At 38.3% G+C, this 24,996-nt stretch overlaps 2 protein-coding genes across 4 annotated transcripts in view; one reads left to right on the top strand and one right to left on the bottom strand.

The window, feature by feature from the left end:
- The window catches only part of PPME1 (protein phosphatase methylesterase 1), an 81,250-nt gene extending 76,259 nt beyond the window's left edge, over positions 1-4,991 (bottom strand). The window contains exon 1 of one of the 2 annotated variants that reach the window (XM_021704724.1): positions 4,691-4,991. In XM_021704724.1, the coding sequence (XP_021560399.1) occupies positions 4,691-4,791 (101 nt within the window). In that variant the 5' untranslated portion in view covers positions 4,792-4,991. The remainder of the gene's footprint in view (positions 1-4,690) is intronic. The other variant, XM_044919678.1, reaches the window with a different exon arrangement.
- Positions 4,992-5,326: 335 nt separating this feature from the next.
- C2CD3 (C2 domain containing 3 centriole elongation regulator) overlaps positions 5,327-24,996 on the top strand; it is a 142,991-nt gene continuing 123,321 nt past the window's right edge. For both annotated transcript variants that reach the window (XM_044919337.1, XM_021704643.2), the window contains exons 1-3: positions 5,327-5,468; positions 10,483-10,752; positions 13,618-13,775. In XM_044919337.1, coding sequence (XP_044775272.1) covers positions 5,414-5,468; positions 10,483-10,752; positions 13,618-13,775 — 483 coding nt within the window. In that variant the 5' untranslated portion in view covers positions 5,327-5,413. The remainder of the gene's footprint in view (positions 5,469-10,482; positions 10,753-13,617; positions 13,776-24,996) is intronic.

Below are 24,996 nucleotides of genomic sequence, written 5' to 3'. Positions count from 1 at the left end.
TTAAATGACTTGACCAAAGTAAATACACAAGCTGGGCTTAAAAACTCAAATCTTTTATCACTTTTTTTTTTTTTTTTAAAGATCTATAGCACTTTAAACAACAATTTCTATACCAAGGTATAACAAGAGTAACAATGGACTAAAAATCTGAAGTCTGGGTTTGAATCCTGTTTCTGCCATTTGATGATTCTGTGCTTTTAGGCAAGTCAAAGAACATTTTAGTTTTCTCATCAAGAGAAAATATTAATCCCTGCCCTAATGTATCTCATAAAATAATACAAAAGGCACTAATATATCTTTCAGTTAAAGTTCTGTAGAAATGTTAAGGGGTAACTACAGAAATGTAGTACTATTGATAAACCAAAAACATGTTGAAAAACGAATGGTTTTAATAATCTATGTAGTCTCTCTAATGGTAACATGTACTAAAGCAGTGATTTTTAAAACATACTCCTCTCAAGCACACCCAGGTACTATAGACTGAATGTCTGTGTCCAGCCCCAAATTCATGTTAAATCCTAACGTTCAATGTGATGGTATTTGGAAGTGGGCCTTGGGAGGTGATGAGGTCATGAGAGTACAGCCTTCATGAATGGGATTACTGCCCTTAGAAAACATGCCACAGAGCTTCCTTCCTCCTCTGCCATGTGACGACACAGCAAGAAGACTGCCATCAATGAACCAGCATGTGGTCCCCACTGGACACAGAATCTGTCGGCAGCTTGATCTTGGACTTCCAAGCCTCCAGAAATGTGAGAAATGCATTCCTATTGTTTATAAGCCAACCAATGCATGGTATTTTTGTTATGGCAACTCTAACACACTAAGATACCAGTTGCAAGTAGGGATCACAAACCAAAGCAGCTCCAAAATCTTTAATTAAAAAGTTCAAAACCACTGTTTTTGGCATCATCTACTGGCTTCTATCAAGGAACAGTGAAACCAGGATTTCAGGCCTTAACCCAAGAAAAAGTGCAGTGTTTTGAGACTAAACAGCAATTGAATCCTGGTTCTGCCACATACTAGTTGGGTGACCTTTAATCTCAGTCTGAATTTCCTTATAAATGCAGAGAAATATCTACCTTGCAAGGTTGTGATCAGATTAAATAAACATACATAAAGCTATTACTACAATGACTGGCACAAAGTACCTACTTGGGAAAAGAAAGTGACTGTTATTATTACATTACAATACAATAATAATAGATATTATTACATATCTAGCAATATTCTGGAGTTACTAAGTTAATTTGAAAAACTAAATTATGGAAACTCAAGGAAAATCATAAACTCAAAACCACTCTGAATATGCGAACACATCTAAATAAGGTTTAGTGAAATTAAAGGCGAGAGATTATGAATTGAAAGAGTTGAAAGATAAATCATATAAAAGACTGTCAAAGGAACAGGTCCAACTTGAGAGTAAGAGATGGGAAAATGGAAAAAGATGGATAGATAAGAAAAATGCAAATAAATGAATAAAAGGAGAAATATAGAACGATGCTTTAAAATTGGTTGAAGTGAGACTTCATAAATCAAGACTGAGGAAAGGCTGGATGCTAGAGTATTTGCAAAGAAATAAGATGCACAACTCAAATTAAGTATTGCCAGGATAACAACTATGAATCCAAAAAACATAATGGGTCTCAGAGACTCAAGTCTTAGTCTTTAATGGCCCTACCACTAAGCTTCTACTGCCTTAGTATGAAGATTTGAGTTTTCTCTTTTGTTTTTTCTTAAAGATTTAATTATTTATTTGAGAGAGAGAGAGCACAAGCGGGAGAGGTAGAGGGAGAGAATCTCAAGTAGACTCCACACTAAGCATGGAGCCCAACTCGGGGCTCCATCTCATGACCCTGAAACCATAACCTGAGCTGAAACCAAGAGTTGGGTGCTTAACCAACTGTGCTACCCAGGCACCCTGAGTTTGTTTTCTTATTTATTAACAAAAAATATTCAAATGAAAGCTCTTTTTCTAGGGCAGGGAGAGAGTCTATGTTACCACTAACTTTAGACTCAGCTGAGGCTTGCCTATGTTCTAGTAAGGAAATAGAAAAGAAAAACATAGGAAAACAAGCCACTTGAGGAGCACATAAAATTCACCAACATAGCTCTTCTCTTCACAATATTATAAAGAAGGATTTTTCTAAAGAACTTTATTTTCTAGGATAAGCAGTTAACAAAGCAGACCAAAACATCTATTTAAGGAGGGTAAGTTACCAAAAATTATACAATCTTCTAATCAGCAGATTTTCCCTTTATTTTCTCTTAGTGTTTTTCTTTTCAGTTCTCATCTTCAGAGAACTTATTTCAACAAAGTGAGAAGCTGAGCTCTAAACCTAGCTGTAGCATGTATAGTTATTAAAAAGCTAATATTTTTATATATTTTTACAGAAGAGTGCTGGTATACTAAAGGACCAAATTTCAGTTTAAGAAAGGCAGCAATTAAGACACATACCAACAATAAATGTTACATTTATTTTTATACTCCAGGTTAATTTTCCCAAATAATCTATCATGGATCAGTTCCCAGATCCTCCTTATTCATGTTACAGGCTTACCTTTCTGTCTTCTAAAGCCAAAACAATCTCCATTTTACCTTATATGAGGCCTTCTACTACCTCTTTCCATTGTGCATCCAACATCTATCTTCTGTTAAGGTTTTCTCACATTTCTACTGTGTATCATAGTCAGGTCTCCAATTCTTAATTTCCTCCCCTGGTTTTTTCACACACCCCCCCCCCCCAATTCTCACCACCTCTCTACCCTACTATTTTAATTTATGGGATTCTTCTTTCTCTTTATTCTAAGTACCTTCTTTCACAGTACTGCATCTCTTTTTTTTTTTTTTTTTAAGATTTTATTTATTTATTTGAGAGAGAGAGAATGAGAGAGAGCACATGAGAGTGGGGAGGGTCAGAGGGAGAAGCAGACTCCCTGCCGAGCAGGGAGCCCGATGCGGGACTCGATCCAGGGACTCCAAGATCATGACCTGAGCTGAAGGCAGTCGCTTAACCAACTGAGCCACTCAGGCGCCCAGTACTGCATCTCTTATCCTCATCTCCTTTTTGACCAGTTTTTGTACGTATTACTTCTTTAGAAACTAAGGTTTCTCCTCTCTAGTCTTTACTCCAAGTCTATGTATCAACCCATCTCTAAAATCCCAAATACACCTTTTTGACTACCTCATACCTATTCTTTCTACCCCTTTTCTCTTTACAGTCACTAGTCTCCAGAATACTATTTGATACTACAAATACCCCTCAAAAAACCCTGCCTATTCAATTCCCTCTGCTTTCTAGTAATTACCTCTCCCATGTTCAACTCATACCCGTCTCTCCTACACCTGAGTACCCCCTAATCTGGCACAAGCCATTCAACAACCTAAAATTCCCCAAACCTATCTCTTCAACAAAGCTCCTCCTTTCCCAGTAAATGGTTTTCCCCAAAACATTTTAACTGGCCACTCTGAATGCTTCATTAATTCTGAGTCTTATCAAACCAGTATATACCTTCCATCAGACTTATTTGCCTGGCAAAAATCAACTGCCCAAATATTCTCTTTAAGCTTCCCATACCTTATCTCTGCAGCACTTTCATTCACTAAACCCTGTTCCCAGTCTTTTCTCCATCTCTAGAGTCCATGGTCACTCTCTAAGCACCTCATCCTCCTCCCCTCCTCAGCACATTCCTATTACCTTTAACAGTCTACTTGGCTATATTCTCCATCTTTTCTTAGCCCTGTTTTCAAGCTTTCTCAGTTCTCCCATAAGAGATCTAATCTCCTAATCATCCCCTCACTCTCTGAATCTGCCTCTTACACCTCTAGGAACTCTCTCTAGAACCTTCTGCTCCCTGAATCATGGAACACTACATCAAAAACTAATGATGTAATGTATGGTGATTAACATAACATAATAAAATAAAATAAAATAAAATAAAATAAAATAAAAGAGGCACTAGAACCTTCTGCTCCCTAGTTTTCTTTCCTTCAACCCTGCGTCAGGTGTTCTCATTTCCCTCAGCTTTTCTTCTTTTTTTTTTTTTTTTTTAAATCTTATTTATTTGACAGAGAGTACAAGCAGGGGAAATGGTAGGGAGAGGGAGAAGCAGGCTCCCGCTGAGCTGAGAGCCCCACGTGGGGCTCGCTGGATCCCAGGACTCTGGGATCATGACCTGAGCCGAAGGCAGACCGCGCTTAACCGACTGAGCCACCCAGGCACCCCTCCCTCAGCTTTTCTAATATCTAGTTCTTTCAGTCTTCTTACTACTCCCAAATCTTTCCCTAGTTGTTCCCCTAATTCCCCTCAACTTTTCTCAGTCATTCTCCATTTCCCTCAACCCTCCCCGACAGATATTCCCCGACTTTTGTCACCTCTACTACCTTTCCTCAAACCTCCTCCATCACTTCTTCTGGAGGTGCCTCCTACATCTCTTAAATTATCCTCTCAGCTTTCTCAATCTGCCTCATTCCCTCCTTCCTTCAATACTATGTCCTCAAATTTCCATCGACTTGGCGCCTCCCCTAGTTCCCAAATTCGCCTTCAACACCATCTAAATGTCTCCAGGCCGCCGCCAATATTCTCTCCCATCCTTAGCTTCCCTTGCCATGGCGCTCTAAACGCCCAGAGACACCATTCTCCAATGGCCGGGGCCTAGCCTCTAGGGAAAAGGGGTATGGGTCACGTACCCCATTCGCATCTTGGCTCCGCTCTGACTGCCCCCGCTGCCGGGGAGAGGTGGGCGAGAGGGCAGGCGGCCGAGGTGCATGCTCTTCTCGAGGGCCGACATGAAGGGAAGGCCTCACGTAGACAAACAGTAGCCTAAGCTTCGTCCCACGCCAAGTGCGGCCCAACCGGTCACAGCTCGCTCCCCTAGCGACGCCCAGTGCCTTTGGACAGCACCCAGCTACCGGCAGCACCGCCCACCGCCCACCGGCTCCGTAAACTCCACCCCCTCTCCTCAGCCCTTCCACCGGAAGTGCGCAACAGCCCTCCACAAAGGAAGCTGGGTAACGGAGTTTACGGTTCTCTCAGACCCCAGGCGGAGACCTCAATGACCCCCGCCGGAAAGACAAGCCCTCCTAAAGGCAATGCACCCTGGGCAATGAAGTCCTCAACGGGCGTATCCCTTTGCGCTTGCGCTGCTGGAGGCGACAGCGGTCAACCTCGGAGAGGTAGTGTAGCAGAGCATGCTGGGTGTTGTAGTCTATTTGCGGGAAGAAGTCTTGGCGCCTTTCCTTCTCACAGCTTCTCGCAGACTGTTACAGGAAGAGCCGCTTCTTCCTGCTTCCCAGACTGCCCGGCGGCTCCGGTTGCCGGGGAACGCAGGCGCCTTGGGAAAGGATGGCGGGAGGCTACGGCTTAGGTACTGGAGCGGGAGTTCAGTTGGTGAAGAAGAGCTCTGGCTCGTCATGAAACAACGAAAAGGCCAGGGGCCTGTAGGCGTCCGTGGCCGCAAGAAAAGAGGTAACCTGAGCGACCAAAGATTGAGGAAAGAGTAATAAGGCGGAGTTAGGGGAGCAAGGTGTAAAGAATTCTAGGGAGACTCCCACACGCGCCTGTAAAAAAGTGGGGAGAAGGGAAGAAAGGGGGAAACAACCAAGGAATCAAAAGGTTAAAAGAGAAGGCAATTGGCCGTCCAACGAATGAAAAGGAAATAGGGGCTGAAGCGGGGGGTACAAAACGGGCAAATAAATGGGGCGAAGTGAGGGCTAAAAGGTACAGGCAGAACGTTTCTAAAGAAAGGGAATAAAAAATACTAGGAATTTTTAAACTTTTTAAAGTGAGATATAACGTTGTCTTAGCTTTAGGTTGTACAACATGATTGGATATTCGTATATATTGCGAAATGATCACCACAGTAAGTCTAGTTAGCATCCATCACCGTACAATTACTAAAAATATTTTTTCTTGTCATGAAGAGAGACAGAGCGAGAGAGGGAACACAAGCGGGGAGAGTGGGAGAGGGAGAAGCAGGCTTCCCACAGAGCAGGGAGCCCGATGCGGGGCTCGATCCCAGGACGCTGGGATCATATCCTGAGCCCAAGGCAGACGCCCAACAACTGAGCCACCCAGGCGCCCTGTCTTGAAAATTTTTAAGATGTAAGTTAAGATCTTTTAGAAACTTTCAAATATATAATAAGTACATTATTAACTATAGTCACTGTGCTGTACGTTACATCCCCATGACTTAGGAGTTTGTTATTTTTTTTAAGATTATTTATTTACCAGAGAGAGGGAGAGAGAGAGAGCGAGAGTACAAGCAGGGGGGCGGCAGGCAGAGGGAGAAGCAGACTCCCCGCTGAGCAAGGAGCCCGATGCGGGACTCGATCCCAGAATTCTGGGATCACCACCGGAGCCAAAGGCAGACGCTTAACCGACTGAGCCACCCAGGCATCCCAGGAGTGCTTTTGATAACAAAGTTAAATGTGTGTTTGTGTGTGGGAAGGTATACCTTTGGAGTTCCACATGGACTGGAAGACACATAAGTTGGAGAGGTGGTATGTCAATAATTCTAATAGGCAAGGATCATGTTTTATATGTTACTGAATCCCTAAGAACAAGCACAAAGCAGGAGTTGGTAGGTGTTGGCTGAATGAGTCAAACCTGAGACAGTCATGAAGCATGAAGGGCTACAGGCAGGAGTTGGGAAAGATAGTTGTGGAGGAGAGAGGAAGAAAGAGTGGAGAGTGACAAGGTGTGGTAGTGTTGGAGTGAGGGTGAAGGCATGAGAATCTCTGAAGGATTTGAGAGGATGAAAGAGTGTGTAGCAAGAGGACCTTATCAGGATAGTAGGCTTAAGAAGAAACGTGCTCACCAGAAGAGCAGGGAAATGTTAGCTGCAGAGAGAGCACTCGCCCTAGTAACCCAGGACAGATCAAGAAACTGGAAATTGAATCTTTATAGGGCTGCCTCCAAAACAAACAAACTGTGTGTGACTTTGCCTTTTTACATTATAGGTAAAGTAGTATTAGGAAGAGTGATAGTACATTAGGCCATTGGATTGAGACTGAATCTACAGTCTGGTAATCAATCTTATCCAAGCTCTTTAAAGATAACTAAGGCAGTTCTGAGGCAGTACCTTTCCTGCCAGGAATGATGGGAGGATATGAAATAGAAGCATGGGTATATTCAATGCTGGTGCTCCCTATGCCAAACCAGTCAAGCATATTTGGTTGATAGGAGGAAAATAAAAATAAAAATAACTTAAGAATGTCCTTCTTGCTGTACCATGTATATATATACAATAATGCTCATATACACACCTGTGTATTATTTTTATATTGAAACTAGTTACCCAGAAGGATTACGGTTTGTCATCTTGAACTATAGAGAGGAGAGAAGATGTTCACTTTAGAAATCCAAAGACTGACTTATATAGGTCTCCTGATCTGATAGACTCCAGTATATTTTTTCTTGTTAGGCGTGACCACTCTCCAAGTGAAAAGTAAGAGGAATAGAAAGGTGTGTGTAATATGGGAAGGGTTTCTTTTTTTTTTTTTAATTCCAGTATAGCTAACATACAGTGTTAAATTAGTTTCAGTTGTGCAGTATGGTGATTCAACAATTCTATACATTACTCAGTGCTCATCATAAGTGTACTCTTTAATCCTCATCACCTATTTCACCCATCTCCCCACCTCTCCTCTGGAAACCATCAGTTTGTTTTCTATAGTTAAGAGTCAGTTTCTTGGTTTGTCTCTCTTTTTTTCCTCCTTTGTTCATTTGTTTCTTAAATTCCACATGAGTGAAATCATATGGTATTTGTCTTTCTCTGATTTATTTTGCTTAGCATTTTACGTCTAGCTCTATCCATGTTGTTGGACATGGCAAGAGTTCATTCTTTTTTGAGTGAATATTCATATTCATATATAGTTTCTTTTTTTTTTTAAGATTTTATTATTTATTTGACAGAGATACAGCAAGAGAGGGAACACAAGCAGGGTGAGTGGGAGAGGGAGAAGCAGGCTTCCCATGGAGCAGGGAGCAAACTGAAGGCAGACGCTTAACGACTGAGCCACCCAGGATCTCTCATATATAGTTTCTTTCATTTTTTTTTTAAGATTTTATTTATTTATTTGACGGAGACACAGCAAGAGAGGGAACAGAAGCAGGAGGAGAGGGAGAAGGAGGCTTCCCATGGAGCAGGGAGCCGGATGTGGGGCTCCATCCCAGGACCCTGCGATCGTGACTTGAGCCGAAGGCAGACACTTTTTTTTTTTTTTAAAGATTTTATTTATTTGACAGGAGAGACACAGCGAGAGAGGGAACACAAGCAGGAGGAGTGGGAGGGGGGAAGCAGGCCTCCCACTGAGCAGGGAGCCCGATGCGGGGCTCGATCCCAGAACCTTGGGATCATGACCTGAGCCAAAGGCAGATGCTTAACGACTGAGCCACCCAGGCGTCCCTCATATGTAGTTTCTTAAATCTCCTCTAAGTCATGATTAGGAGATAACTATGAATGGAAGACAGTCAAGGTCATTAAAGGAAAGTTTTATATAAAGTCATGATTAAATGCCTTGTTTACATTTATTATCTGTCTGAAATCCAATAAATATTATAAAAGCCAGTAAATATTCTGAGCCCAGTACTGTACTAAAAAATAGTGGCAGAATCTGAAGATGATAGTGTCTGTCTTCATTGACTGAATGATGTTGGCAGGAAGGAAACTACACAGTTTAAGGTGGTCTTTATTGAAATGTTAAGTCGTATGGTATAGACTTAATATTTTGAGCATTGAGTGAAGGGAGTCGTTGCTGTTTCATGTTTAGTGATGGTTTTAAAGTAAGAGAGGTAAAGATAACATATCTTGAAACCTGAATATTGCAATAATAAAAAACACTATTTGGAAGAAAAATTTCAGCTACTTTTGAGATTTTAAAAACTTGTGTACTGTATCATCATGCTCCTATTTTTGAAATGGTATCTGTTTTAATTGAAGTATACTTGACATACAATGTTACATTAGTTTCAGGTGTACAACATAGTGATTCCACAAATCTATATGTTATACTATGCTCACCACAAGTGTAGCTACCATCTATCCCCATACAACATTATTACAATACCATTGGCTATATTCCTTATGCTGTACCTTTTATCCCCATGACTTATTCATTCCATAATTGGAAGCCTGTATCTCCCATTCCCCTTCATCTATTTTGCCCATCCTCCCACTCCTCTCCCCTCTGGTTACCATCAGTTTTTCCTTGTATTTATGGGTCTGTTTCTGCTTTTTATTCGTTTAGGTTCCACATGTAAGTGAACTCCTATAGTATTTGTCTTTCCCAGTCTGACTTATTTCATTTAGCATAATACCCTCTAGGTCCATCCATGTTGTTTGAAAGGCAAGATGTCATTCTTTTTTTATGGCTGAGTAATATCCCATTGTGTACATACACCACATCTCTTTTATCCATTTATCTATCAATGGATACTTGGGTTACTTCCACATCTTGGCTACTGTAAATAATGCTGCAATAAACATAGGGGTGCATATATCTTTTCTAATTAGTGTTTTTTTTGTTCTTTGGGTAAATACCCAGTAGTGGAAATTACTGGATCGGGGCACCGGGGTGGCTCAGTCATTAAGAGTCTGCCTTCGGCGCAGGTCGTGATCCCAGGGTCCTGGGATCGAGCCCCGCATCGGGCTTCCTGCTCCGTGGGAGGCCTGCTTCTCCCTCTCCCACTCCCCCTGCTTGTGTTCCCTCTCTGGCTGTGTCTCTCTGTCAAATAAATAAATAAAATCTTTAAGAAAAAAAAAATTACTGGATCATATGGTAATTCTATTTTTAATTTTTTAAGGAACATTCATACTGTTTTCCACAGTAGCTACACCAATTTACATTCCTACCAATGGTGCATGAGGGTTCTTTTTTCTCCACATCCTTGCCAACACTTGTAGTTTCTTGTCTTTTTGATTCTAACCATTCTGACGGTGTAAGGTGATATCTCATTGTGGTTTTGATGTGCATGAAATGATATCTTTCGATTAAAGAGGAGTTTGTTTTAGCATGTCTTAAGTTGGTATTATGTTCTTTACTTAGAATAACCTGAATCAGACTCTGAATACTAATTAGTTATCAAGGTGGCTTAAGTGACCAGGTAGGTTATTCTATGGTCTCGTTTGCCATTTACTTCTCATGTATTAAAATACATAGGATAGGGGCACCGGGGTGGCTCAGTCGTTAAGCGTCTGCCTTCGGCTCAGGTCATGATCCCAGGGTCCTGGGATGGAGCCCCGCATCGGGCTCCCTGCTCAGTGGGAGGCCTGCTTCCCCCCTCCCACTCCTCCTGCTTGTGTTCCCTCTCTCTCTCTCTCTCTGTCAAATGAATAAATAAAATCTTTAAAAATAAAATACATAGGATAAACATTCTCTCTCTTTAGTAGAGACTAAAATGTGCATTCTCATTCAAAAAGCAGGTTATGTTTCTATATTTAGCCTAAAGTTTAACTTAGTGTTTTTGGATTCCTCCACAGGTTTGAGTGACATTCCTCCATCTACAAGCCTACCACCACTGGTTGAAGGCCAGCTACGCTGCTTTCTGAAACTTACTGTCAATAAGGTCATATGGAAGATTGCAAAGCCTCCCACTTGTGTACTTGTCCGAGTGAGATGGTGGGGAGAAACATCAGATGGAACCCTATTTTGTCCTAGGGACACATTGCAGACTGAACCAAAAGCTGTGAGAACGACTACACGTTATGCTGTTCGCTGTGGTCCAAAGCAGTTTACCTCTTATCTAACTGGTATGTTTTTGCCTTATCATTTTACCTGCAGGCCTAATAAACATGTATTATGTTGTTAGCAGTTGTTATTGTGTACATAGTATTTATGGCTTTGTTAATTACTGAGTGAAAGAAGTTATTTATAATAGCCCTTTATTTAGAGTATACTGTGTGCCAGCAGTTGATACATATTATTTCTAATCCTTAATAATCCTGCAAGAAAGACATCTTCTCTGTTTTATAGGCAATGAAACTGAGGTTCAGAGATGAAATGAATACTCTTTAAGGTTATAGTTGATAAATGGCAAAAGTAGGATTTGAACCAGTTTATGTCAGACACCAAAACTCATACACTTTCACCACATCATGCTTCTTTAAGTAATAACTGTAGTCTCTTCTGGGACTTAGATTATGCTCAAGGAAAGAGTTTATATATACATACATATGTGTTTGTGTGTGTGTGTGTGTATATATGTATATATATATATAATATATATATAAAATTAAAAGTTTATATAAAAGTATATATGTATTAAAATTTATATATATAATATATAATGTATAATATATAATTTATATATATAAATTTACATATATAATGTGTGTGTATATATATATTACATATAGTATGTATGTATATAAATTTTACTAATAGTGCAAGATAACACATACTAAATGAGTGGGTTAGTGAATTAATAATATAGGTTTTCAGAGCAGGGAAGGATCCCTTTACAGGAAACCAGGAGCCAAGATTTCTTCATTTCTGTTCAAGGAAAGCATTCTAAATGTACTGTATTTCTCTATTCGGGTCAGGTTTTCACATAAACACATTTTGGATGGTGGGGTTATTTATCAAATCAATCCAGTTCAAGTCATTAAAAATTAAGTATCATGTAAACATTGTTGGTCTAAGAATATTAGAGAGTCAGAGTTGAAATAAATGTTAAACTGTCCTTAAGAAACTTATATTGTATAAAAATTTTGAAAACCTCAAGATATAAAGAACAAAAAATTCTGTCACTCAAAAGATACCTATTGAGCACATAGCATGTGGTAGTCATTGTGCTGTAGACACTGTGGGGAACTATAAAAATGAATCAACTTAATCAGAATGGTATCTAATTCTAACTAAATTCACAGAGAATTTTAGTTATAATACTAGGTAGGAAGTGATAAGTACTATTATAGGATACCCGTAGATACTCTGGATACAATAAACCAAATTTAACAAATGAAGAGTAAATAAAAATTCTTCGGTAAGAGAGGAGATATCTATTAATATGATAATCAACAGATCAGACATTTATTTGAGCATCCTGTGGTATAATAAAGAATGCATTTGAACTTGAGATTGGTGTTATCAGCTGCAGGATTTGGGGAAAGTCCCTTTCCATTTCTCACTCCCCCTTTTTTTCCCTCATCTGTAAAATGGGATTAGATTGCTGCCCTTTCACCTTTCTTTTTCATGAAGAAGTAGCCTGGTTGAATGAGAAGAACATGGGCTTTGAAGTCAGTCTTGAATTGGAACTCTGGCTTCAGGATTGGATGGCTGTGTGCTGCTGAGATGTTCCTTAAGATCTTGGAGCCTCAGGGTCTTATTAACTAAATGGGGATAATAGCTACTGGCGGGAATTATTGAGAAGATTAAATGAAAAAAGTTGTGTGAAGTGATTGGTCCACTACTTGGCACACTGTAGGTGTGAGTCTTTTAAAAATATAAAGTCTTGGGCACTGTGGGGAATGCAGAAACTGTAGATGTAGTCTCTGATCAAAAGGAACTTACAGATTAGTTGAAAAAACAAAACTGATATGTATGAAATAGTAGTAAGCAGTGCCAGACAGTAAGTAATTAAATGTCTGATTACTTGGCACATATAGTAAGTACCATATGAATATTCCAGGAAGTTATTAAGAGCTAAGTTTATCATAAATTCTTAGGAAACCAGAATCCTACTTCCTGTTGTGCACTAATTGGCTGCTTGATTTTGAGCGAGCCATTTCATCTTCCTGGGCCTTTATTTTCCCATTATTAAATTGAAGGGGTTAACCACCAAATGGGTCAATATTCAAATTTTATGAATCTAGTTAGGAAAGAAGCTTTGTAGAAGGTAGGATTTGAATAGGAGATGGATGAGGTGAACCTTGTGAGGCCCAGCTGTGGACATGAGTATGATGTGTTTATTAGAAAATGAAGACACAAGAAATCAAACATTAGTTTACAAGATATGTTCTAACTGAAAACTTGGAAAAAGTATAACTATTTCTTAAGCTATGTGGTAGGTATTTGGTTTATTATTCTTTTATGTACTCTTTTGTATGCATGTTTCATTTGAAAGAAAATAAAGTGCATTGTTCTGGAAACCCATGAGGAAGCAGCCGGTGACCAGCCTGGCAAAGCCAACACTGGGCCCCCGTCCTAAGTAAGCCACTACCAGGCTTTAGGAGATGCTAAGCTCATCAGACCCCTTCCCGTCCCTGTAGACGAGGCAGGCTGCAGCAAGCAGAAGCAGTTGGGTTCTTTTATATCAAAACAGCAAAACACTGAAAAGGAAATTGAGAGAACCCCACTCTTTAATAGCCAAGCCACACACAAGCCTTCCTAACACCCTGTAATCATTGCTAATTACATCAATGAATTTTTTTTTCTCTGTGTGAGGCATTTGTCATTCTTCTCTAAAACTTTATTGTTCTTTTGATCATGGGTTCACTCTTTCCCAGCCCCAGACTCTTGTGGTAGGTGTGTGTTTTATTTGAAAATAAAATATTTTTTTTAAGTAAGGTTTTCTAATGTATACCCCTCTGCCTATTTCCAAAAAGAAAAAAAAAAGAAAAGAAAAAGAAAGTAAATGAAAAATATCTGTGTATGTTGTAATTATTTCTGATTAGATATGGCTGTGCTGGTGCTGGAAGTAATCACCAAACTTGATCATCTTCCAATTGGTAGAGTTCAGATCAGTGGACTGGCCCAGCTTTCTCCAACCCATCACATCAATGGATTTTTTACCATTGTTTCACCAACATCCAAGAAACTTGGAGAACTCCAGGTAAAAATATTTTAATTCTTTTCTGCATATAATAAAATGTTTTCAGCACAAGTAGTTGAGTCTGTTTGTAGAATGGATAGGTACGTGACTCCCATATATCATGCTAATTCCCACTTCGTGCCTTTGTTCATGTTTTTACCCAAAGACTATAATGTGTCTTACTTATTCAAATCCTCTTAGTGCTTTACTGCTCATCTCAAGTGCCAAAAGTCTTTCACAGCTCCTACTGCATTCATCTTCTCTGTACTCTTTATTAAATTTATAACAATGATTATATAATCATTGTTCAGTTATAATCCTGCACAATCTCTAAAATTATGTATTAGTAGTCTCCCTTTAATTTCCCTTCTTTTTAGTTTCTAGATTCCCAGGGAAGCAGGACAGTGTTTTCTACTTTCTGTGTTTTTCCCACAGCTCCTAACATAGTGCCAAGCAGTAAGTGTTTGTTTGACTCATGTAAATGGTATCTTTGGTTGTTCATTCATTGATTTCAGCCTTCCTTTTTTTTTGATACATTATTATGTGCCACTAAGGATACAGAGATAAGAGATGATCTTTTCATGTAGTTTTCCAAAGTCAATGTAGGAGGAAATAGAAGAATAACAGGTAGAATGCAGCATGATAGGTGTTATGCCACGTCTATGTACAGGATGGTGGGGAAGAACATTGAAGGGTTCTTTCTGAGGGACACTCTTTGAGATTGCTTCCTAGAAAGTTCTGAATATTCAAATCACTTAGAAATTTCATGAGTTTTATACTTTGTCAAATATATTCTAAAATACAGAAATTTAAACAAGTACATAAGAAAATAGTTTTAAAAATATGAGAAAATATATACAGCATTACCAGATGTAATAAACTTATAAAACTACAAGCACAGGAATGGCTGGCTCAGTCAGAAGAGCGTGTTACTCTTGATCTTGGGTTCCTGAGTTGGAGCCCCACCGTTGGGTATAGAGATTACTTAAAAAGGAAAAAAACTATGAGCACATAATCGCATTGGTGGAACAGAATAGAGTCCAGAAATAATTCTGAGTGAAAGAACGTAACATTTTCTTTATTGTAATTATCGTATTTATATATACATTAAATTTAAAAAGTGATACTTTATGCCGGTAACTTCATGGTGAAGTGAGTCTGGCTTACTCCTGTTTTTCTGATAATGATATAAATTTGCATTAGATCTGCAAAACAGTTTGGCATTCTGTTTCAAGAGCTATAAAATTACCATATACCATTTACCTCAGTAATTCTACTCTTAGGAACTTATCTTAAGGAAATACCGTAAAAAGAGAGGGAAGCTGTATGCCTAGGTCTAGTTATGGAAATACACTTTTATTTATTTATTTTAAAGATTTTATTTATTCATTTGAGACACAGAGATACAGAGAGAGAGAGAGCATGAGCAGGGAGAGAGGGAGAGGGAGAAGCAGGCTCCTCACTGAGCCAGGACCCCGATGTGGGGCTCGATCCCAGGATGCTGGGATCACGACCTGAGCCGAAGGCAGATGCTTAACCATCTAAGGCACCCAGGCGCCCCTGGAAATACACTTTTAATATTGAAAAATGAAAATAATTATTCAACAATATTAAAATTATAGTCTATTAGTGGAATATTTTGTTTCCATAAAAACAAAATTACATAGTTATGATTGTGTAGCTGCATGGAAAAATAGATTTTGGATTGATGACAAAAGAGAATTAAAATTAAATACATAATGATTGGGAAAAAATAAGGAAAATTGAAAACAGTTGGAGTATAGGATTCTAGGTGGTTTTTTCCCTATTTTTAAAATTAACATATAATTCATATGTCATAAAATTCACCCTTTTAAGGTATACAGTTCACTGGTTCTTAATATGTTTACAGGATTTTATAACCATCACTACTATTCCAGAACATTTTATCACCCCAAAAAGGAATACTGTGCCTATTAGCAGTCATTCCCCCTTTCACCCTTCCCCAGTCCCTGGCAACCACGAATTTAACTTCAGTCTCTATATATTTGCATATTCTGGATAGTTCATATAAATGAAATAATATATTATGTAGCCTTTTGTAAGTGACTTCTTTTATATAGCATAATGTTTTCAAGATTCATCTTTGTTATGGCATGTTTCAGTACTTCATTCCTTAGTATGGCTGGATAATATGCCCCTATATGGATAGACCACATGTTGATCCATTCTTCAGTTGATAGACATTTGGATTATTTCCACTTGACTACTATGAATAATGGCAGCTTCTGTGAACATTCATGTACAAATTTTTATGTGAACACATTTTCATTTCTCTTGTTATATACCTAGGAATAGAATTACAGTCAATAGGGCAAGTATGTTTAACTTTGAGGAATTGCCAGACTGTTTTCTAAAGTGGCTGTATCATTTTTTTTCCATATTTAAATACCGGTTGATAAAATAATACTTGTGTGTTGGAAAATTGTATAGAGCATTGGAGGCAGAAGTCAGATTTTAAAAGATTATGGAATAATCGGGGCGCCTGGGTGGCTCATTTGTTTAAGCGACTGCCTTCGGCTCAGGTCATGATCCTGGAGTCCCGGGATTGAGTCCCGCATCGGGCTCCCTGCTCGGCAGGGAGTCTGCTTCTCCCTCTGACCCTCCTCCCTCTCATGCTCTCTGTCTCTCATTCTCTCTGTCTCAAATAAATGGATAAAATCTTAAAAAAAAAAAAAAAAAGATTATGGAATAAGGAAATAAGTAGTAATTAGAGATTTCTATTTCCCAAGTAAGTGTCAGTGAAGGGAGGGAGAGGTGGTATGATCTAATGGAAATAGCACTAGAGTTCGGACATGGACAAACAGTAATGGACAGTGGAAAAACCAGAACAGAAATGGTTACAAAACAATTCTGATGTTCACTTGTCCTCTCTGAGCTTCCGTATCCTATTTTGTAAAAAAACATACTAAAACATTTACCTCACAGTGTTGTTGCCGGGATTAAATGAGATGAAAAAATGTGGAAACACTTAATATCTTAACATCGTGTTTAGGCATGTGATGGCGACAAGCCAAATTTACTTGAATTTGAGAGGACATGACTGAATTCAGAAGTTTTTTGGTACTGTTTTAGAGCAGGGGTTGATACATTTTGCCTGGTGCTCCGTATCTGGTGTTCTAACTAAACATGGTTTTTCCATTTTTAAAAGGTCATTTATTTTTAGGATTTTATTTATTTGAGAGAGGGGGAGTGCGTGCGGGCACGAGCAGGGGGAGGGGCAGAGGGAGAGAAAAAAGCAGACTCCTCGCTGAGCAGGGAGCCCTACTCAGGGCTCAATCCCAGGACCCTAAGATCATGACCTGAGCCAAAGGCAGATGCCTAACCGACTGAGCCACCCAGGTGCCCCTTAAAAGGTCATTTAAAGAAGAAGAAAAATATGCCATAAATAAAGCCTAAAATAATTATTCTCTGCTCCTTTACAGAGTAAGTTTGCTGACCCCTTTTTAGAATATAAGAGACCTGATTTATTTGTAGACCAAAAAGAAGCAAGTGAAGAAAGAAATTGAAAATAAGAGGATAATTGAGCCAGTAAGATCATGAAGAAAATTAAATAGGAATGAGTTTCTACCATGAACACAATTGCTAGGGTTACATACATTGGGATGGAGGAATTTTAACCAAGGCAAAGAGGAGGAACATTTTGAGACAGACAAAATTGAAGGGGTTCATTTGATCATTTTCTTATCAACATTTGTTATATGTCAATCTACCATTTGTTAGGCACTATACATTTTATTTCACTTAACTTTTTTTTTGTTTTTCTTAATTAAAGATATGCAAAACAATATCTTCTATATATAAGATATATAAATACCGTACAGTGAACACCCATTGTCTCCTTACCCAGGCAAAGAGGTATTAAAAAAATAAGTAAAAGAAGCCAATTTTAGAGATTCATCCATACTATTTTGTGTATCAGTAGTTCCCTTTTGCAGAGGTGTGTTCCGCTGTGTGGATATTCCACAATTTTTTATCTATATGCCAGTTGCTGGACATTTGGTTGTTTGGGGTTTTTTTGTTTTTTGTTTTTGTTTTTTACCATTTTTTTGCTTCTTATGAATAAAGAACTCTCTGTAGACATGTGTTTTTATTTTCTTGGGAAAATACCCAAGAATGGAATTGCTGAGTCGTGTTTAACTTTTTAAAGAAACAACCAAACCATTTTCATATTGGTTATATAACTTTACATTCCCATCAGTAGCATATAAACATTTTCCACATATTTTCCAGCATTTGGTTTGGGTAGTCTTTTTAATTTTTGTTATTCTAGTGAGAATGTACTGATATCTCACTGAGGTTTTAGTTTTCATTTCTTGGTGATCAATATGTTGAGTATTTTTTCATAGGCTTTTGAGCCATTCTTTTATTTTCTTCAGGGATTCACTCACAGGCTATAACTCCCAAGGCAAATCTGACTCACCACCTATATTTGTAGATAGTTTTATTAGAACATAGCGATACTCATTCATTTGTGTGTGGTTTATGGCAGCTTTCATGCTGCAACAGCAAAGTTAAGTACAGTAGTCTCTCCTTGTCCTCCATTTCTCTTTTGGTAGTTTCAGTGCAGTCAGGAAGCAGCTGATCCTCCTTCCATTATCCTCAGAAGATCAATAGTAGCCTATTGCGACGTCACAATGCTTACTTATGTCATTCACTGCACTTAATCTCATCACATAGGCATTTTGTCATCTTATCACTAGAAGGGTGAGTACAATGTAAGATATCTTGAAAAATCACATTCACATAATTTATTATTATTGTTGTTAATCTCTTACTGTGCCTGATTTATAAATTGAATTTTGCCATAGTTATGTACGTATAGGAAAAAAACATAGTGTATATATAGGATTCAGTACTATCTGCAGTTTCAGGCATCCACTGGGGGTCTTGGAATGTATCCCCTATGGATAAGGGCGGGGAGACTACTATAATTATGACAGAGACTATGGCATGCAAAGCCTAAAATATTAAATCTCTGGCTCCTTCATAGGAAAGGAAAAGTAATCAGTGCATCTCATGGTTCAGCTTTAAACAGAATACATGCTCATATAGTAATTTTGGTTTGATCTATAATCAGTGTTTATAGTATAACTAGATGGGCAGGTTGGGAGATAAGGAGGTAGAAGGATGTGGGATTGAGCGAAATTTTTATCTTCCATATTAGGAAGTCAAAAGATAATGCCTGAAAACTGAGGGGGCGATCAAGATGTGACATAAATATAAGCACATTATTTGGAACTATAGAGGTAAATACCATAAGAATCAGGGGCAGGAGTTGAAAATAGTTGCCTCTGGGAAAAGAAAAATATGGGTGTCTATGTGAGGGACTCGTTTGTGTAATAGAACTGTTTGACTCTTTAAATTATATGACTAAAATGTTAATTTAAAAATAACTTTTGGGGCGCCTGGGTAGCTCAGTTGGTTAAGCATCAAACTCTTGATTTTGGCTTAGGTCATGATCTCAGGGTTGTGGGATTGAGCCCTGCATCCGGCTCCACACTCAGTGGGGAGTCTGCTTCTCTCCCTGTCCCTCTCCCCTTCCCCGAGCTCACTTTTTCTCTCTTTCTTTCTCTAAAATAAATAAATCTTTTTAAAAAAATAAAAATAACTTTTAAAAAAGAACATGTAGTGAGTGATGGAGTTCTTATCATACCGCTGCTTTGCTGTCCCCCAAAACAGTCATTAATTGACTAAATATGGAATCCCTCTTGTCAAGTGGTAAGTGAAGCCAATGGACAGCTGATAGACTGGAAGATGAATAGAGATGGCTTAAGATTGTTGCTGTGAAGAAGATCAGGTTTAGTCAGACCTCAAGAAGACAGATGCATAGCTGCTAAGAAACTGAGATTATGGAGTTAGAACAGTTTTAAATAATAACAAGGCCAAACTGGCTGGAGGGTGCTCAAAGTAGTTTGACAATAAAGATCATTAGAACCAAGCTGTTGGAGAGAGGAAGCTTTTCGTGTATTCCATTACTGGTATAGGTCAGATGTTGAAAATAACAAATGAGTCAAACAGGCTGACTGTAAGAAAAATCAACTGCCAAAAATACAATAAACTTTTAAAAAATACCAAACTTGGGATGCCTGGCTGGCTCTTTCGGAAGAGCATGCAACTCTTGATCTCAGGGTCATGAGTTTGAGCCCCATGCTGGGCATAGAGATTACTAAAAAAAAATAAACACCAGACTTTATTATATGAGCATGTAACATAATATATACATACTATGATTATTTTATATTGAAATTGGAAAAAACCTTAATTATAAATGCTTTGCTTTTGAAATCAATTCCTTTGATTTGGCTAAAAACTTGATACTCCCTACCAAGTTATCAGTACCAAACGTTTTATATTTGATGGGCATTCATTTTCTTAAACCATTTAAGAATAAAATTTAGCTTTTATTCAGTTTCATAACAAAATAACTGTTCACAAACATGGCTGCCTTTATTTCCAAACAAAGGCAGTATCTTGGCACAATAGTTTTTGAAGTTGGATTTTATTTCTTAGATATTCTTAAAATTTAAGAATATTTGAGCATATTTAAGCTTAAGTATTGTACTACACTGCATTAACTTCCATGTTACACTTTCAGTGTAAATTGAGAAAGGCAAATTGAACAGTGTTGGTTTTTATAACATTTGAAATCAAAAAAGTCTTTTGGGGATGTTGGTCTTTAGCCCTACAGTTTTAGAAATGTATTTCATACCATCACTTTGATATCTAGAAATCCTATTTCAGCATAAAAAATATAGAAAAGTAGGATAGATGGTTCTTTGCCAAATAAATTTTCCAAATATACAGTCATAAAGGAATGAATAAATTGAATCTCATATTACATGATTCCTTGTGAATGCACTTGCAGATAAGTAATTGAATAGTTTATATAGTCTATAATATCAATTAAAATAGTCCTGTATTTGATCAGTACTTGCTGGTGCTGAGGCTGAGATTTCTCCTTCGAAAACATAAACCAGGTGACTTCTTTTAACTCAAGCAAAAACATTTAACACCACACACAGCTTCATTCCCCCTAGTATTCATGTAGTAATAACAGGTTGCAATACTGCTTATCCAGTTTACCAAGCAAAATGTTGACTACAGGAGTTTAATTAATTTATGTGTTAATTATATATATATGTATTGTTTGATTTTTAGCTTTTTAGATGAAGTAAACAGGACAGTGAGTATGTTTATGGTTCTTTGTCTTGGCAAAATGTTGCTACTTTGAATTTAAATTTTGAAACAAGTCTGTTGTCAACAAAAAGACATCATTCCTTGTTATCAGTCTTTTTTTTAAGATTTTATTTATTTATTTGAGAGAGAGAGTGAGCGAGAGAACACGCGAGCAGGGGCAGAGGGAGAGGTAGAAGCAGACTCCCCTGCTGAGCAGGAAGCCCAATGCGGGGTTCGATCCCAGGACTCTGGGATCATGACCCGAGCTGAAGGCAGATGTTTAACTGACTGAGCCACCCAGGCACCCCTGTTATCAGTCTTTAATAAACTTTTTAAGACGTTTCTCAGTTTGGAGAAATACCATTTCCTGGGACGCCTGGGTGGCTCAGTCAGTTAGGCATCTGCCTTCAGCTCAGGTCATGACCCCAGGGTCCTGGATTGAGTCCCACATGAGGCTCCTTGCTCAACAGAGAGCTTGCTTCTCCGTCTGCCTGCTTTTCCCTCTGCCTGCCACTTCCCCTGCTTGTGCTTGCTCTCTCTCTGACAAATATATAAATAAAATCTTAAAAAAAAAAAAAAGAAATCATTTCCTTGATTTGTTTGCCATGAGCATCTCCTCCAAAAGTTTTTCACTCACATAAAAATTCTCACTGATACTCTAAATAAACACAGCTGTCAGGGAGTTGTTTTTATTTGTGTTCTTATCAGCTACAAAGAAAACTACCACAAATTATTTAACATTTTTATTCAGCTCACCTTATAAGTTTGTAGCCATACCACTAACACTGGGAACAACTATAATATTAATTAGACGTACATATGCAAATGTTGTTTATTATTCACAAATTCTGCTGCATTCTTTAATAAATGTTATCATCTGTAAGAGACTTTGATACCTTAAAGTTTTTTTTATCTTAAATATATAGTTTTATGTCACAGGAGTACCACTTATTTTATTTGCATTTAAATAACAAACCCTATTTAAAATCAGTACCTTTCGGGGCGCCTGGGTGGCTCAGTTGGTTAAGCGACTGCCTTCGGCCCAGGTCATAATCCTGGAGTCCCGGGATCGAGTCCCACATCGGGCTCCCTGCTCAGCAGGGAGTCTGCTTCTCCCTCTGACCCTCCCCTCTCTCATGCTCTCTGTCTCATTCTCTCTCTCAAATAAATAAATAAAATCTTTTAAAAAAAATAAAATAAAATCAGTACCTTTCTGTTTACTCCATTTTTATCATGCATCTTTTCTACATAGTAATTATAATCCTATTGTACTTTGTTTCATAATGCTATCTTTGACAGTCACATTTCCCCCCCACGACAGTCACATTTTCTTTGCCTTATTTCACCATTAGGGATATTCTCTTCCACAAAGAAATAAGCCTTCTGACATTTCTTTTGCAAATCATGGGGCTCTAGTTATCTCTTTCTTGGACACAAGAAATATTTCACTTTCCTCTTGATTCTACTGTAAGAGAGACCACAGCCCACAGAACCCAAAGACAGGGAATAGTATAAACTCTATACACATAAATTTGACAATTTAGGTGAAATCAGTCAATTCTTTGAAAACCACAAACTACCAAAAATCACTCAAGATAAAATATATAACCTGAATAGACCTGTAATTATTAAAGAAATTGCGTTTGCAGTTTAAATCCTTCCAAAAAAGAAATCTCTAAGCTAGGATAATTTCACTGGTGAATTCTTCCAAATATTTAAAAAAAAAAATAGCACCAATTTTCACAATCTCTTCCAGAAAATAGAAGAGGAGAAAATACTTTTAACTTATGAGGCTTGCACCACCTTGATAGCAAAATAGAGGACAGTGTAAGATCTAGACCTAAAAATCCTCAAAAAAAATATTAGCAAGTTGGGTCCAGGAGTATATAAAAAGAGTAATGAGACCATGTCCAAGTGGGGTCTATCCCAGGAATGCAAGGCTATCTCAGTCTTTGAAAATCAACCAATGTGACAAGCCATGTTAACAATAGAATAGGGGCGCCTGGGTGGCTCAGTCAGGTAAGCATCTGCCTTTGGCTCAGGTCATGATCCCAGGACACTGGGATCGAGGCCTGCATTGGGCTCCCTGCTCAGCGGGGTGTCTGCTTCTCCCCCTCCTTCCTGCTCGTGCTCTCTCTTACTATCTCGTCTCTCAAGTAAATAAATAATGTATTTAAAAAAAAATAAACCACAGATTTAAAAAGAAAAACAATAGAATACTACCAAGTCAGTAAAAAGGCATGAACTGCTGATACAAGCACCACATTGATGAGTCTGAGAGGCCTTATTCTGAGTGAAAGAAGCCCATCTCAAAAGGTTACATACTATATATTTCCATTTATATGACATTTTCAAAAAGCCAGAACTATAATGATTGAGAATAGATAGCTGTTGCTAGGGATTAGAGGTGAGGAGAGAGTGTGACTACAGAGGGATAGTCCCAGGGAGTTTTTTGGGGTAATGGAAGTGTTCTCTATCTTGGTTATGGTGGTGGTTACATGCATCTATTCATAGGTTAAAATTTATAGAAGTGTATAAACACAAGAATGTCCATTTTATTGTAAGAAAATAAAAATTTTAAAAGCCCCAGCCGACCAAGTGGGATGATAAACAACAGTGATCACTCTGCCTCATTGGGACATGGCTGGGGTCTTTTCAAATTGGAACATGTACCCTGACTAAAGCCACTAGTCCACTTCAGCTAATTTTTGCCACATTGGAATGGAGACCCAGCATTGTTGGATGTTGTGATTTTTTAAGAGAACCAGAATCCCAAAATTTTACCTAAAATCTGGTATTTTAAAGTATTGTTAAATAATTTTTAAATTTTTTAAAATGCTGTGTTGACCAGCATAAGTTTGAAAAATAGGCATACTAATATGCAATCATTGATACTGATAGATGTTGTAGTAGGTAATTGTAGGCAGCTTAGTGCTAAAGAGAGCCTTGAGTCATTGAGAGAAGAATGATGAATGTCCCTAGGGTTGCTCTGTTATGGATGTGAGAATCTTACAGTAAGTTTATGGTATTTGTGGATGGCATGGGCTTCTGAAAAGATGTGAAATCTTTAGGTGATAGAATGATGGTCTGGGAAGGCACCAGAAAGAAGTAAGTCAACTTCCTTTATCCTGGCTAGTAAAAGAAATAGTTTCCATTGGAGAAGACTTTGGAGAAATTGGGACATTTTAAGAAAGAGATGTTCAGTTGAAGTGATAAGTTAGTTTGTATAAATAGAAATCCTACAGGGCTCCATGAAGGGGTTGGCAGAGGAGTGAGCACAAGGATGAACCATGATTGAGGAGGAACATGACTGAGGTGGACAAGAATGATGATCTGGGAGATGAATATAGGAGTATATTGGGTACACTATGTGGAAGCAGAGGGTTTAGAAGTGGCAATCCCTTGGACTTGTAGGAATTGCGGGAACAATATTCTCTTTTATACCTCTAAAGCTTGACTCATGCTCTTCCCTCTGTCTGGAATGTTTTATCCCAGTCTCTCTCAGCCTTACCTGTATCATTCATATTTAAGATTCTAAATCCAGATGTTTATGTTTCACTTCTGGAAACCATCCCTGGCACTCCTTCCTCACTTCTTCCCCAAGTTCAGACCCCTATTTCTCTTACCTCCCAATATACATCCCTATCTCAGAGCTCACCATTTTATATTAAAATTATTCTTTTTAAGTTCCTCTGGATCAGGTTCCATGTTTTCTTCATCCCTTTGCCTCAGGCAGGTAGCACAGAGCCTGGCACTGAGCTAGTATCAACAAATATTTGAGGAGTTAGGCTAGCACATGTTTTGATTGTAAGATTGGTGTGGCAGGTACCTGGACTTTCTTCTTCCTTTAAGGGCCACTGGTAGTATAGGCCTATGAGCTATTTTGTGATTGGTTCAGATCTGCTTAGAGAAAAAGCAAAACTCAGTAGCCAGACAGCAGGTCATTGTTAAGGCCAGAGACATATGCCTTTATGCTCAGTGTCTTCTTTGTTTCTAAAATATAGAGACAGTATTTTGGGAAATG

Source organism: Neomonachus schauinslandi, chromosome 11 (assembly GCF_002201575.2).
Source record: "Neomonachus schauinslandi chromosome 11, ASM220157v2, whole genome shotgun sequence".
In the NCBI taxonomy this organism is placed as follows: Eukaryota; Metazoa; Chordata; class Mammalia; order Carnivora; family Phocidae; genus Neomonachus; species Neomonachus schauinslandi.
This window is presented reverse-complemented; position numbering and strand designations above follow the sequence as displayed.